This window comes from Mustela putorius, unplaced genomic scaffold (assembly GCF_011764305.1).
Source record: "Mustela putorius furo isolate JIRA1106 unplaced genomic scaffold, ASM1176430v1.1 tig00003845_pilon_pilon_pilon, whole genome shotgun sequence".
NCBI lineage: Eukaryota > Metazoa > Chordata > Mammalia > Carnivora > Mustelidae > Mustela > Mustela putorius.
In genome coordinates this window covers 93,527,460-93,542,727 of record NW_025421998.1, presented here as the reverse complement: position 1 = coordinate 93,542,727, position 15,268 = coordinate 93,527,460, and the positions used below count along the sequence as shown (strand labels likewise).

At 39.3% G+C, this 15,268-nt stretch overlaps 1 protein-coding gene across 5 annotated transcripts in view; it reads left to right on the top strand.

Moving 5' to 3' along the window:
* Positions 1–3,948: 3,948 nt before the first annotated feature.
* The window catches only part of BRAF (B-Raf proto-oncogene, serine/threonine kinase), a 177,808-nt gene continuing 166,488 nt past the window's right edge, over positions 3,949–15,268 (top strand). For 3 of the 5 annotated variants that reach the window (XM_013049714.2, XM_045063071.1, XM_013049713.2), the window contains exon 1: positions 3,949–4,298. In XM_013049714.2, coding sequence (XP_012905168.2) covers positions 4,167–4,298 — 132 coding nt within the window. In that variant the 5' untranslated portion in view covers positions 3,949–4,166. The remainder of the gene's footprint in view (positions 4,299–15,268) is intronic. The other 2 variants (XM_045063072.1, XM_045063073.1) reach the window with 2 other exon arrangements.

Here is a 15,268-nt window from a genome sequence, read left to right as displayed (position 1 = left end):
AGGAAGGCTGCCCTGCATCACTCTATGATTTTATTTTCTATTCATACCTAAATAGCTTCTGAGAATAGCCTTCTATTAATACAAGATGTGTAATTCACCATGATGACCTTGATTCATAAAGAAAACATTAAATTGTAATCAGCTATATATCATTGAATGTGGTTGGAGCTGTAGAAGCTTCCTAGAAGCTGCTTGCTTGTTTTCTAGGAGTTGACCACATTAATGTAGATCAGACCTGACTGGGCAGGTCCAGATGATGAGTGGGACTATCCAGTATCTACTAGAACGCAAGATTCAAGATAGAAACACAAGTCAGAAATAAACTGGAAGAGAGTCAGATAGATGAGCAAGACTTCTTGGTGTCCCAGACATTAACTGGAGAAAAGATCTGAGGGATGCTCCTCACCTAGATGTGTATTTAGCTTCCTGTGAATACAGGAATGCCTAAGGGCATAAGGGGACTGTGAACAAAACCTAAAAGAACTGCATTGATTAAACTGTCCATATGGGATAGCTGGGTGGCTCAGTCAGTTAAGCATCTGCTTTTTGGCTCAGATCATGATCCCAGGGTCCTGGGAGTACTGCATCAGGCTCCTTGCTCAGCAGGGAACCCACTTCTCCTTCTGCCTGCTGCTCCCTCTGCTTGTACTCTTTCTCTGACAATAAATAAGTAAAATCTTTTAAAAAATAGATGTATTAAAAAATAAACTATAAAACTTTAGAATGCAAGATAATACTGATTTGATGCCCATATGATACACCATAGCACAAGGAGGAGGTGTTTTTTCTGTTTCTGTGCAGATCACAAACTGGCTTGGCCCATTACACGCTCCAAGAACACAATACTATATTTTTGGGTAGAGAGTTTCAGCACAGCATCCTGCCTATGGAAGCACTGGGATTTGCAGGGGCATGAAGTACCCAAGAGAAGACCGGCTGTATTCTATGGTCAAGGACCTGCATTTATTTTATTTTATTTTTTTTTTTGACCTGCATTTATTTTTGCATGCAGTGGTAAGAAGCTAACGAAAGAAGGTAAAGGCTTCTTCATTATTATACTGAGATGGGTCTTGTTGATTCCTAATAATAAAAAGGAGGAGAATTTGAGTATAGAATCCCCTCTGGAGAAGGTGAGGATAAGTAACTATTTCTAGAATAGCTAGTTCTTTATTCTAAACACAACGTGTCTGTAAATTAAATACAACTGTAAGTTCTTTGACACTTCTTCCGTATAGGATCTATACGCCTTTGCCTTGAATTTGGGCTAGACTTAATGACTTACTATATCCAAAATAAACAAAATAAGATAAAAATCAATAAATAAAATAATAAATCAATAAATAAAATGCAACAGAAGTGATACTGTGTGATTCTGGAGGCTAGGTCATAAAATGAAATACAGCTTTCACCTTGCTTAGAGGAAGACTAGCATTTGGAGCCCTTACCTGCCTTGTAAGAAGTCTATTTTGAAGCAATCATGCTATAAGGAAGCTCAAGCCACGTGAGGAAAGAATGCTTAGATATTGTGGCTGACTGCCCCAGCTGAGGTACCAGCCTCAATCTCTGGGCATATGAGGAAATATGCCTCCAGATTATTCCAGTCTCCATCCACTGAGACACCTCCAGGCACTGAGCCTTCCCAGCTAAGGATCCTAGACTTCATGGAGCAGAGACAAGCCATCTCTGCTATGCCTTGTCTGAATTCTGACTAAGAAGGTATTCATATTTTGTTAAAGGAAAATCTATGTTTGATCTTTGCAATGATCAAACATAGGCAGGTTGGGCTGACATTATTACCACCTTCTTTTTATAGATTAAGACAACAACAACAAACAGAGATTCGAACTTACCTTCTTTCAGATTATACAGCCAAGATGTGGCATGTTGATACTGATCTTTGTATTCCAAAGTTTATGTCTTTTCCATATTTTCCCATCCAGATCCTGTAGGGGCTTTAGAATAGCCTAGGGAAATCAAATAAGATATATCCAGAATTTAAAGACAAGGGCAGAAAATATTGAGTGAATAGAAGCTAAGAAGAACCACTATTAAATGGATGAGATCAGTCATCCTATGGAGAAATAACTATGTAGGATATGAGCTACAGATTGTTGCTGATAAGGTTATAATTTAAAATGGAACCAATGAAAACAAATCTTAGAACTTTGAATGTTATGAGGAAGTATCATAATGACATAATTTTTTAGTGTCTGATTTAAAAAAAATGAAATAGGACCGTTGAAATAAAAGTGCTGCAAGTTGTTTTTGATAAAATCAAGGGTAAAAGGTGCCACGACTGGCTAATGGTGCTATTTTGGTCATTTTAGAAGTATGTCCTTACAGTAAAGAAGAGTGCTTCAGACTAGTATAGCTTGATGACATTAACCCTTACAATAGTTTTCATTTACTCTTCTTTTGCCATACCTCTTTTAAAAAATTTTTTTTACTAACATATAATGTATTATTAGCCCCAGGGGTACAGGTCTGTGAATCGCCAGGTTTACACACTTCACAGCACTCACCATAGCACATACCTTCCCCAATAACCCAACCCCCTCTCCCTACCCCCTCCCCCAGCAACCTTCAGTTTGTTTTGTGAGATTAAGAGTCTCTTATGGCCAAACCTCTTTTTGATTTATATTTAGTTCTTCAAGGAGACTTTTCTACTTGGAAGAAAAAGGTACAACAATGCTAACAAATCTATCATGCCCACTTGATAGTCTCTACTTTCCATTTTTCATTGTAGAGAAATATTAGTACTCTGATTAATCAAGCAGCCTCACACACAATGCCTTATCTCTAGAGTACCTGGATTCACAGTGACTCTATCAATATGCAGACATTCAGCTTCAGGAGTCAGTAGGACAGCTTTCGATCTCTTTAATCATGGTGAATACTGTAAGGAGGTCACTGGTGACTTCCCTCCACATGGGAAGAAAAAATGTAGTTCACTCAAAGCTTCTCATGACTTGATGTTTATGTTACTTTGGTGATTAAAACTGTACACCATTAGGAGCCCACAGTAACTTCCGTTATATTCCTTTCCTCTATTCTCCATTCATTTTTTTCCCCCTGAATATTCCCTCTTCCTTTAAGATAAAAGTATTTTTAATAATGAACTGGGTTTCCTTAATTTCATTCTGTAATTGGGCCTGACAAAGGGAACTGAACCCCTCTCTTGTTTTGATGCATATTTTGCACAGCTAACACCTTGGAATATTCTGTTCATGCGAGGCACCTAGTATTTAAAATGTTTTGAATAATTATCTTGAAAATAAAAATTATTAAAGTTTTGATGCTCCAGATGTCTAGAATGCTGTGCCTTGTGCAGGCACTAGCATATGGAAAGTTTTCCATTTCCAGAATGACTGGAAGATGAAACACACACTTAAAGAAAACGTTTTATTTCTCAACGATGGGGATAAGCTTTTAGACTTCCATTTAGACCCTCTTTAACAGGCCAGATCCTTTAATGAGACGGATACAAAAATCATTCTGATGATTTAGCTGCCCTTAAATACATTTCTATGAAATTCTCCTCGAATGTTTCCACCTTGGGGTTTCAAATCTTATTTTTATGACACATTCGCTGTAATGGAAAAAAACACAAGTGGCATGGGCTTTCCCGTCTTCCTCCCTCTAGGATTTTAACTTCTCCTCCAACACCACCCATGCTCTTCTAGTAAATCCCACATTACAGAACAGGTTTAAGACCGAGAAGAGAATGAAGTAGGAAATCGGAGCCATGGAAACCGCGGAGCCGAGGAAACGTGCGCGCGCGACGGTGGGCAGGAGGGGAAGGAATCCTCCCCTGACGACGGCGCGAGGGCGCTCCTACGATTACGTCACGCACCCCGGGTGACGTCACGGCCGTGACACGGGGGTGACGCCGTTGCCGCGGCGACTTCTAGTCGTCTCCGCCCCCTTCCCCCGCCCCCCGCCTAGCGTCCTTCCCCCAATCCCCTCAGGCTCGGCTGCGCCGGGGGCCGCGGGCCGGTTCCTGAGGTGGCCCAGGAGCCCTCCCGCCGCCGGCGCCGCCCCGGCCGTCCCTCCCCGCCGCCCCCCGCTCTCCGCCTCCGCCTCCCCCCGCCCCCCCCCCACCCTCCGCCTCCCTTCCCCCTCCCCGCCCAGCAGCGGTCGCTCCGGCCCCGGCTCTCGGTTATAAGATGGCGGCGCTGAGCGGCGGCGGCGGCGGCGGCGCGGAGCAGGGCCAGGCTCTGTTCAACGGGGATATGGAGCCCGAGGCCGGCGCCGGCGCCGCGGCCTCTTCGGCTGCGGACCCTGCCATTCCCGAGGAGGTGAGTGCCGGCGCACCCTACACACCTCCGAGCTCTGGGCTCGGCTGGCTGGTGTTTTTTGGGGGAACGAGGTGGCGGTGGGGGCTCTGGTGCGCTCAGCCACATCCTTCTTTGGGTTCTGCGGGGTGGGAGATGGGCATCCCCGCCTTGTTCCTATCCGTCATGCAGCTCCTCGCTACGTAAACACACACAGTGGCCCAGGGGGGTTTCCCTGACTCGCACCCCAGCTTGGGGGATTCGGGCAGCATTGGTTGAGCAGGAGGCTATCAGTAGGGGGCGAGACTCAGGGTTGGTCCGAGAAGGTCACGGCTGGCTGAAGGTAGCCAGGCTCTCGTCTCTTCGATGTTTTCATTATTCTGGGGGTGGGGGGTAGGAGAGGGTGGCGGCATCCAGGTGAAAAGATGTAGGTTAGTAGCCGGGGCCGGGACCCCAGCTTGAGTTGCTGTTGGAATTATTATATGGTCACGGGAGTGATGGGGCGCATCATACCCCTCCTCTCTCCCTGATGTCCCCCTTTTCAGGCCGCTGCTCTCCCCTCCACTTTTCCACTTGTTTGGGGGATGTCTCTTCACCTGTTTTACCCAGCGGTTGGTTGTGATTTAATCTTGACTTGTTCAGCCTTAAATCCCACTGTTTCCGTTCTCCTTTTTATCCCGGTGTCAGGCCCCCAGTTCTGTGCTCTGTCGCTGAGTGGTAACCCTCCCCCCAACCCATTCGCATCTGCTGCTCCGCTCTTTTGCCGGTTGTCGGACCTGCCAGCCTTCTAGCCTTAGTTTCTACTTAAAACCATTTTTGCACCTCTCTTACCCTAGTTCCCTTCAGGTCGTCTGGATCATTCTGCTGCTCCCTAACATTGTTATCTGTTATCTTTACAAGTCCGTCTGGACGCTTTGGAGCGCCTTCCTTACTTTCTGAATCCTGAAGCTGTCAGGATTCCATCAGGTTTCATTTGCATTACAGACACTTTCTGGTTAGTCTTCCATTGTGTATTCACACCTCTTTATTTTTTCCTACCCATTTTTAAATAGATTTGATTGATTTCTTTCTGTTGTCCTCCTTTTTGTCCCAGTTTTTACCTTTCACTTTTCCCGCTTTGGCTTCTCCTTCTCTCGGCCTGTTTTTGCAATATTCAGCCTCTTACCACTTGGTCAAATTACTTACGTTCGGTTTTTAGGGAAAATTTATTCCATTTAGTATTTGGCGTTGTACTGTATAAAATAACACCTTTATTATACTTTGCAAATTATGAGATACTATTTAGTATAATAACTGTGCTTTGTAATTGATTAGATAACGTGAGTTATTCCGTTGACTTTGCTCAAAGTTCTCTTTCCTTCCTTCTGCTTACATTTGGTTTCCCAATTCTCAACGCCTCATTCTTGTCTGTGCAATGCTCCTTTTCCTGCTTCATCATCTTTGGAAATTCATCCTATATGCTTGCTCTAGTTTGTTCACAATAATAATTTTTCAGCCTCTTATACCACTTCCATCTATGCGCATCATGTGTTCTATACCATCATTTGATTTAAAGTTTTCATATCTTCTTTTTAAAAAATTAACATATAATGTATTATTTGCCCCAGGGGTACAGGTCTGTGAATCATCAGGCTTACACGTTTCACAGCACTCACCATAGCACATACCCTCCCCAGTGTCCATAATCCAGCCACCCTATCACTACCCCCAACCCCCCAGCAACCCTCAGTTTGTTTCCTGGGATTAAGAGTCTCTTATGGTTTGTCTCCCTCCCGATCCCATCTTGTTTCATTTTTTCCTTCCGTAATTGCACGACTTTCCACTTAATTTTTAGTTTGCATTTTTGCTTGGATCAGTTTCCTCTAACATCTGTTCATTTTCCCCAACTTCTGGGATTCTAAGGATAGAGCTCTTCCCTTCTTCCATTTCCTAGTTTATTCTCATTTCCTAGTCGCCCGTTACCATTCATTTGGCCTTGTTTCCTGGCTTTTGGTTCTTGACTTGCTGAAGCTTCCTCTTGTCTTCCCCACACCTCCACATTCCTTCTTATTTATAAACAGCTTTGTTCCGTTGACATGGAAATTTATTTTTAGGATACATTGTTTTTAATAGCTAAATACTAGGGGTCACATCTGCTGTCTATTTTTTCCATGAATCGGATATGCCTTTGTCTTACCAGGCACAGGTGCCTCTGGGCTTGCTTTACTCTGTAGTGTATGTGTGGTTTTGTTGAATTGTAACTTTGAAGACTATTACAGAGTAGAAGAATGGATAAATTAATGGGTATGGGTCATGAAATTGTAATTCTCTGATTATAACATTGTTTACATTGAGAACTTTAAGGCTCAGTAGAACAGTTTGCAATGATGTAGAGAAGTCTTTTGTTAAGTACAGTCTCTGCTATCTTATTTGAAAGGGCCAGATTGTTTTTTTGAGTTCTATACTCAAGATTCTGATTCAGTAGGTGAGAGTGCCATAAGTTTCAGTATTTTGGCACACTTCCTGGGCATTTCTCATGTATCAATGCTTGAGAACCACTACACTAATGAATTTAAGTTTAAATTTGCCAATCATTGGAAAGCATATTGGTATCTCCTGAAACTACAAAGGATACTCCTAACTAAATTCAATTAGAAGTGTTTTGTACTGCCTCCTCCTCTCTAAGGTTTTAATGTTTAGTGATGAATAGTTTTCCCTCTATAATTTCTGATAGGAGCTGATAATAAAGGTATTCGCATTGGGGAGGAGGGGAATAAATGATTAAAAGTGGATCTTTTTTGAATATAGACATCAGTGTTATGGATGGCAGAAGAAATTCCTCCAAGAAATCATTTAAAATTTGAAGTTGTATTGTTAATCCAGTACAAACTGATATGTACCGTGGTCTTTTAATTGAACTATCTTCCTTATGTGTACTTGAAGAGATATAATTGCCAAGTGCATGGAAACAAATGAAGTTATACTTGTGTAAAATGACACATTTTATACTAAAGAATTCCCTTGCCTGACAGTAAAATAGTTTTCTGTTTTTGTTTTTAAAGTTTCTCAGAGGGAAATTTCAGCTGCATTAAAATTTCTGTCTATAGAGGGAAAGCACATTCATTGTTGAAAAATTAGAAAGCTCTAAGTACAAAAAAAAAAAAAAAAGAAAAGAAAAAATCTGTAATCTTGCCACTAGGATATAATTAGTTTAAACATTTTGGTGTGTATCCAAAATTTTTTTTAATGTTTGTATAATACAGTATATGTGGTTTTATAATATTTTTAAACTTAATATAGCAAAATATTTTACATTTCATTTTTTAAAACTAATCATTTTTCTTGGATATTAGAGTTTTTTTAACTGCTTGCTATCAAACATTTTGAACATAGAATGTAGGTTTTAGTTTTTAAATTGTTTTGGGAAGTGAACAGATTTCATGTCCTGTATTTCTATTACTTTGTAGATGTCAAAATAGAATATTCTGGTAAATGATAGGAGCTTATTAGATATTTATGAAATGAATGTGCTTACACTTTGGGCATTAAACCTTTACTTCTGACCATTTATATTTACCCAATGTTTCTTTCCATGACCATATGGTATAATATGGGATAGCATGACTATATGATATAATAAATACATTTATTTTTTAAAATGTGTTCTACCAGAGTGTGATATTTATTAACTATTCTTCTGCTGTGTATCTGTAGTAGGAGCTTCTTGTAGTTGCATTACAATTAAAATTAACATTGTTTTCAAGATCTCTTATCACCAGCCTTAGTTAAGTTGTGTAATTATAATCATTGACTAAGCAGTATTCTGGGATGGGATCTTCTTTATCTTATGGTCCAGGGTATTAAAACTCATCTTTATTAGCAGTGTGAAACGAGGTTGGATTACCTCATACTGCTAAAAGGGGGTAGTCCCGTTAGCATACTGTGTGCTTGTGTAGTTCTGGTTTTGCTGTTAATACTTTGTCTAGGTATTTTTGAAGGTGGAAAGAACATACCTGTTAAGCATAACTATAAAAGAGCTATTTGTCTTTAGCATTTCTGGTTGTCTCTTTGTGTACTCTTTCTCTTTCCTTCGCTTCTTTAGGCTTCTACTCCTTTTATTTAGAAAACTATCTGATATCAGTCACTCACACATGCTGACTTTTAAAGGAATCATTTATCAGTAAACAGATAAGAAAGGAATGTTGGTACTGGATGCTCAGATCTTTGAATGTAGTAAACCTAAGAGCAAACTTGATTTAATCTTGTTTGGATAATAGGCCAGAAAAATTATATTTGGATAACAGGCCAGAGAAGTTTGACTTTTCTCAATTCTCTGTCCTTTGCTTTCCTGATAAGGATGAATAGGAAGCTGTTGTAACAATTGTTAACCTATGTTCTGTGAATGGTGGGGAGGAGAGGAAAGGAGCAGGCTGCATTGTTATTTTTTATTTTTATTTTATTTAACATTTTCTTAAGACCTCATGCTTACCTGTTGAAGAATGAGGCAGATGCTTAGCTTTCTTCCTTTTTCCTTTCCCCCAGTAATAAAGTTGTCGTCTCCTTTAGAATTGAAAATACATTTTGTTTTCTTTTTTTTTTTTTTTAATTTTATTTATTTCTTTGACAGAGACAGATCACAAGTAGACAGAGAGGCAGGCAGAGAGAGGAGGAAGCAGGCTCCCTGCTGAGCAGAGAGCCCGATGCGGGACTCGATCCCAGGACCCTGAGATCATAACCTGAGCCGAAGACAGAGGCTTTAACCCACTGAGCCACCCAGGCGCCCTACATTTTGTTTTCTTAGACACCTTGATATTATTAATTTAGCTGCGTACTTAATGAAGATTTTGTATCACAATCCTCTTGTTTTAGGAAATGTAGTATGTTGCTATGCTTCCCATATTTCCTCTTCAAATTGTCATTACAGTAAGCCTTTATTATCAGTAATTCTTACTTGATTTTGTCTAATTCAGAAGTTGATTTGAGTTTTCTATTCATTCTGTTTTACCCACATTGGTTATTCTGTGAGGTCAGGATCAGCAATAGTTAGAGAACTGAGTTCAAAATAGGTGAGCCTGTATAGGAGCTTTTCTGTTTTTTAAAGGCAAACAGTGCTTTTATAGTCATAATGTTATAGATAATGTAAGAATCAAAAAGATAGTCTCATTTGTTCCATTCTTTTGTTAAATATTTGCTGGAGGCATTGACGTACTCTGGGAGGTAGTCTTTATTTTTTAGTTTCTTTTGGCTACCAACCTACTTTACTATCATACATAATTAGCATGGTAGAAGAAACGCTTAATACAGCCTACACCCTAACATTAAGCAATTATTTTTTCTACCCTCTACCCTCTGAGATTATTTTGGTTTCCATGTTTTCTCTTGGGCTTAAAAAACTATTAGTCTTGTTTCTTCTCATATCAAGACTATGCATATAGAGGGAAATGAATGCCCAGTAACATTACATTCCTTTCTGGGTCTTGGGAATATCCTTGATACAGAATAGAAAAATTGCTCTGAACTCAATTAACTTTGTCTTCTGGAAGCTCTGTAACGTCAAATGAAACATCATTTTCATTCTTGTAATATGGCTGTAGTTATTGACAGCACTTTTGGGACAAATGTTCCATAGGATGGTAGTTTTTACAGGGTAATATACCACTGTGAGAAATTCAGGTTTTAAGTTCCTCTAATACGTGCATAGGAGAAATAGATTTTGTCTGTACTGAACATTTTTTTTATCTTCACCTTTTACAACAGTATCTGGCACGTAGGTACTCAGATTTGTAGTGAAAGAAATAGTGAATGGAACCTTAATACATATGATGCATTCTATTTTTTTGTACTTTGCAGTTCTCTTTTTCTTTCTTTCTTTTTTTATTTTTAAGATTTTGCTTATTTATTTGACAGACAGAGATCACAAGTAGGCAGAGAGGCAGGCAGAGAGAAAGAGGGGCTCCCCGCTGAGCAGAGAGCCTGATGTGGGACTCAATCCCAGGACCCTGGAATCATGACCTGAGCCAAAAGCAGTGGCCCAACCAACGGAGCCGACTGGGCGCCCTGCAGTTCTCTTTTTCTATGCTACTTATAAGTCAGTTTACTAGATTGACAACCATTTGGTTCCAAAGGGCATTTTTAAAAAACACTGTTGTTGGGTTTCAAAGGCCTTCTTCAGAGGTTAACTGAAGGCTATGTTCAGTCCCCCTACATCTTAACTCTTGAAGTTCTTCATTTTTCTGCTTTACATATTGCTCTCCTTGAAAAAAAAAAAGTGTTTTATGGCTGTAGAGATTTTAGAGCTTCTGTGTATGAAGAGAGATGTGCACTGGCATGAATCTTCTCAGTTGTAATAATCTGTGTGGGAAATTTCAACAACATGTACCTTCCTTAACAGTGTTCAGCAAACATTTTTTTGGTCAAATAGTAAAACTTTATGCACTATGGGCCTAACTGCTTTGTCGCTGTCAAAATAACAGACTCAACAATGGCATTATAGCACAAAACCAGCTAGACTGTGTAAGCAAGTGAGCATGACTGTTCCAATAAAACTGATGGACACTGAAATTTGAATTTCATATAATTTTCACGTGTTGTGAGTACTCTTGATTTTTTTTCAACCATTTCATGGGCTAGTACTAAAATAAATGATGGCGCAGATTTAGTTCATGGGCCAAGGTTTTCAGACTCCTGGTCTGGGGAGACTGAATTATATTAGAGGTTTTGAAATTAAGGTGTAGGTTAGAGGTATATAGAAAGTTCATAATTGCTTTTTGAGAAAAATCGGGTTGATTTGGTTTTAATTTACATATATCATAATGTACCATTCTAACTGTACAGTTTGATGAGTTTTGACAAATGTAAATGATCCTGCAACTCCTGCCGCAATCCAGACACAGAACATTTCCATCCTCTCAAATGTTCCTAGTTCCTCCGCATTCTGTCCCCTTCCCTGACCCTCAGTTCCTGGCAGACACTGGTCTGATCTCTAGTTTTACCTTTCCCAGAAAGTTATATGAATGAAGTCATGCAAGTACGGGGTTTATGTATTTGGCTTCTTTCATTTAGTTTGATGTTTTTGAGATTCACCCATGTTGTATGTATCACCAATTAGTTTCTGCTTATTGTTTAGTAATATTTTGTTGTATGGATGTGTTCCCATTTATTTATACATTTACCTGTTGATGAGTAGTAGGGTGGTTTTTACTTCTCAGCAATTATAATAAAGATTGCTATAAACACATGGGTTCAGGTTTTTGTTCAGGGTTCAGGATATTTGTTTCCATTTCTCTTGAGTAAGAACGTAGAAGCAGGGTTGATTGATAGATTGTATGGTAAGTTTATATTTAACTTTATAAGAAACTGCCAATCCAATTTTTAAAAATGGGCCCAGGATATGGACAGACATATCTACAGAAGACGTAGAGATGGCCAACAGACACATGAAAAGATGCTCAACATCACTCATCAGGGAAATGCAGATCAAAATCACAGTGAGATACATCACACGACACCTGTCAGAATGGCTAAAATCAAAACTCAAGAAACAACAAGTGTTGGTGAGGATATGGAGAAAAAGGAACCCTCATGCTCTGTGGAAATGCAAACTGGTACAGATGCTTGTGGAAGACAGTATGGAGATTTCTCACAAAAATAAAAATAGAACTACCCTGTGATTCAGTAATCACACTCCTGGGTATTTACCCAAATAGTACAGAAACACCAATTTGAAGAGATATATGCACCCCTGTGCTTATTGCAGGATTATTTACAGTAACCAAACTATGGGAGCACCACAAGTGTCCATCGACTGATGAATGATAAATAAGTGGTGTGTGTGTGTGTGTATATATAGCACATGGGAATAGTATTAATCCTAAGGAAGAATGAAATCTTGCCATTTGCAACAGCACACATGGATCTATAATGCCAAATAAGTCCGAAAAAGACAAATAACTGTATGATTTCACTCATATGTGGAATTTAAGAAACAAAACAAATGAACAAAGAAAATAAAGGCAAGCCAAAAAAATACCAGACACTTTTTCCCCCCTAAGATTTTATTTATTTATTTGTGAGAGAGAGCGCACAAGAGCATGCTTATGGGCAGAGGGAGAAGCAGACTCCCTGCTGAGGAGGGAGCTGATATGAGGCTTGATCCTGGGGCTCTAGGATCATGACCTGAGCCAAAGGCAGATACTTAACCAACTGAGCCATGCAGGCACCCCGCAAAGCGGACTCTTAACAATAGATAACAAACATGGTTACCAGCGGGGAGTTGGTACTGGTACCAACTCTTGATGAGCACTGGGTAATAAATTTTGAAACTGTTGAATCACTATATTGTGCATTTGAAACTAATATAACAAGGTATGTTAACTACACTGGAATTAAAGAAAGAAAATGCCAAAGTAGGACCATTTTGTATTGTCGCTCATAGTGAATGAGTGTTGCAGTTACTCCGTATCTTTGTCAGGATTTGATATTGTCATTGTTCTTAGTTTTAGCCATTCAAGTAGGTATGTAATAGCTGTTCATTGTGGTCTTGATTTGTATTTTTCTAATACCTAATGTTGGACATCTGTTTATGTGCTTACTTACTATGCACATATTTTCTTAGGTTAAGTCTCCCATTTAAATCTTTTTATTCAATATTTATCTTCTCGTGGAGTTGTAAGAGCACTATATTTATATTCTGGATATAAGTCCTGTATATCAGTATGTGTTTTGCACGTGCCTCCCTGTCTGTGGCTTGTCTTTTTCATTTTCCTAATTACCTTGTCCATTTTATCATTTTTTTCTTTTATGTTTCCTGCTTTTTGTGTCCTATTCAGTAAATCTTTATCTAACTTAAGATCATAAAATTTTCTCCCTTGTTTTTGTTCTAGAAATGTTGTAGTTTTAGCTGTTACATTCAGGTCTATGATCCATTTGGAGTTAATATTTATATATGTTGTGAGGTAAAGGTTAAAGTTTCTTCATTCTTTTTCATATGGGTGTCCGGTTGTTTCATAGGTGTTGAAGAAACTTTTTTCTATCGGGCTACCTTGGCACCTTTATTGAAATCAGTTGATTATACTTGTAGTCTCTTTTATTGATCTCTATGTCTCTTCTTTGGCCAGTACCACATTTTCTTGATTACTGTAGCTTTATAGTTAATTCTTAAAATTAGGTAGATCCAATTCTTAGGTTTTTTAGAACTTTAAAATTTGATTTTTTTAATTTCTTGTGTTAACTATACTTTTGGAAGGAAAAGGACCATAATTTTCTTACTCTCAGAGGTGTTTTCTACCCCAGGATTCACTACTATATATAAATAGTACACTCCTATCTTGAATTATTTGGTGGGGAGGTTCATGAAAAATGGCAGGTAAAGAAAACCTATTACATCCAAAATTAATTTCTCTATAAGAAATGAAGGGGATGTTTCAGTAGGTTGCACAAAAATGTCAATACTGTCCTTTTTACCATATTGCAAATTTTTTTTTTATTTAAAAAGAAATTTTTAAAAGATTTTATTTATTTGACAGAGAGACACAGTGATAGAGGGAACAGAAGCTGGGGGAGTGGGAGAGGGAAAACCAGACCTCCCGCAGAGCAGGGAGCCTGATGCGGGGCTTGATCCCAGAACCCTGGGATGATGACCCACGCCAAAGGCAGACGCCTAATGACTGAGCCACCCAAGCGCCCCCATATTACAAAAATATTAACTAATGAAAATATATACAGGTGAAAGTCACTATATTAAGATGTTTACTCACCAGAGAAGTCACTGAAAATGTCAGTTGGTGGAATATACTAGTTAATAGTGTTATTCTCCATCTTCATTTTAAGAGTTCTTTCCTTTGAAACCCGTGTCATGTTCTGTGATCTTCCAGAATTAGCACCTTTATTAATCTTAGAGTCATTGTTATTAAATTATTTTTACTAAGGATAATGCATATGGTAGTTGTTGGTCCCATTTCTACCTTTTTTCATTGGGGGCGCATAGGATTTTTCATCTTTTTTGTTGTTGTTACACTGGTGAAAGCTTTTTATGGCTTAGCTTAAGGGGAGCCCCTACAGTACAAAATATTTCTTCTGGTCATGCTTTTCATTTAGGTATTAAAAAGCAAAAAAATCAGCAAATGTGTTCATAAGTCATAAATACCTGACTAGTACAGGGCGATGTGACAGTTGGTAAGGTAGATACCATCTAGACTTTTGTTCATGTTGCAAGGAGTGTTATTCCAGTTGTATTTGATTACCTTGCAAATTTTGAAACTGCCCTTCCAGGGAGAGAGAAACTCAGTATTTTGGCAGACCACTTTGAACTGTTTTCCAAAATTAGTGGTTTTTAGGGTTTTTTGTTGTTGTTTCGTGTTCTTTTAATGCTTTTCCTAGGGTGCCTGGGTGGCTCAATTGGTTAAGTGTCCCACTCCTGATTTGGGCTCCGGTCATGATCTCAGGGTCCTCAGATGGAGGCCCCTGTGGGGTTCACACTCATTGGAGAGTCTGCTTTTCTCCTTCAGCCCCCCACCTCACCCCACACTGTCTGGCACTTGTGCATACTCTCTCAAATAAATCAATAATTTTTTTTTTTAAGATTTTATTTATTTACTTGACAGAGAAAGATCACAAGTAGGCAGAGAGGCAGGCAGAGGGAGAAGGGATGCAGGCTCTCTGCTTGGCAGAGGCTTGATCCCAGGACCCTGAGACCATGACCTGAGCCGAAGGCAGAGGCTTAACCCACTGAGCCACCCAGCTGCTCCTAAATCAATAAAATCTTTAAAAATATATTTTTTAAAGATTTTATTGATTTATTTGCCAGAGAGAGATATCACAAGTAGGAAAAGAGGCAGGCAGAGAGAGAGAGAGGAGGAAGCAGGCTCCCTGCCTGATGCCGGGCTGGATCCCAGGAATCTGGGATCATTACCTGAGCCAAAGGCAGAGGCTTTAACCCATTGAGCCACCCAGGCGCCCCAATCTTTAAAAAAATATTTGAAATGCTTTTCCTTATTGTAAAAGATACTTTGTGTTTA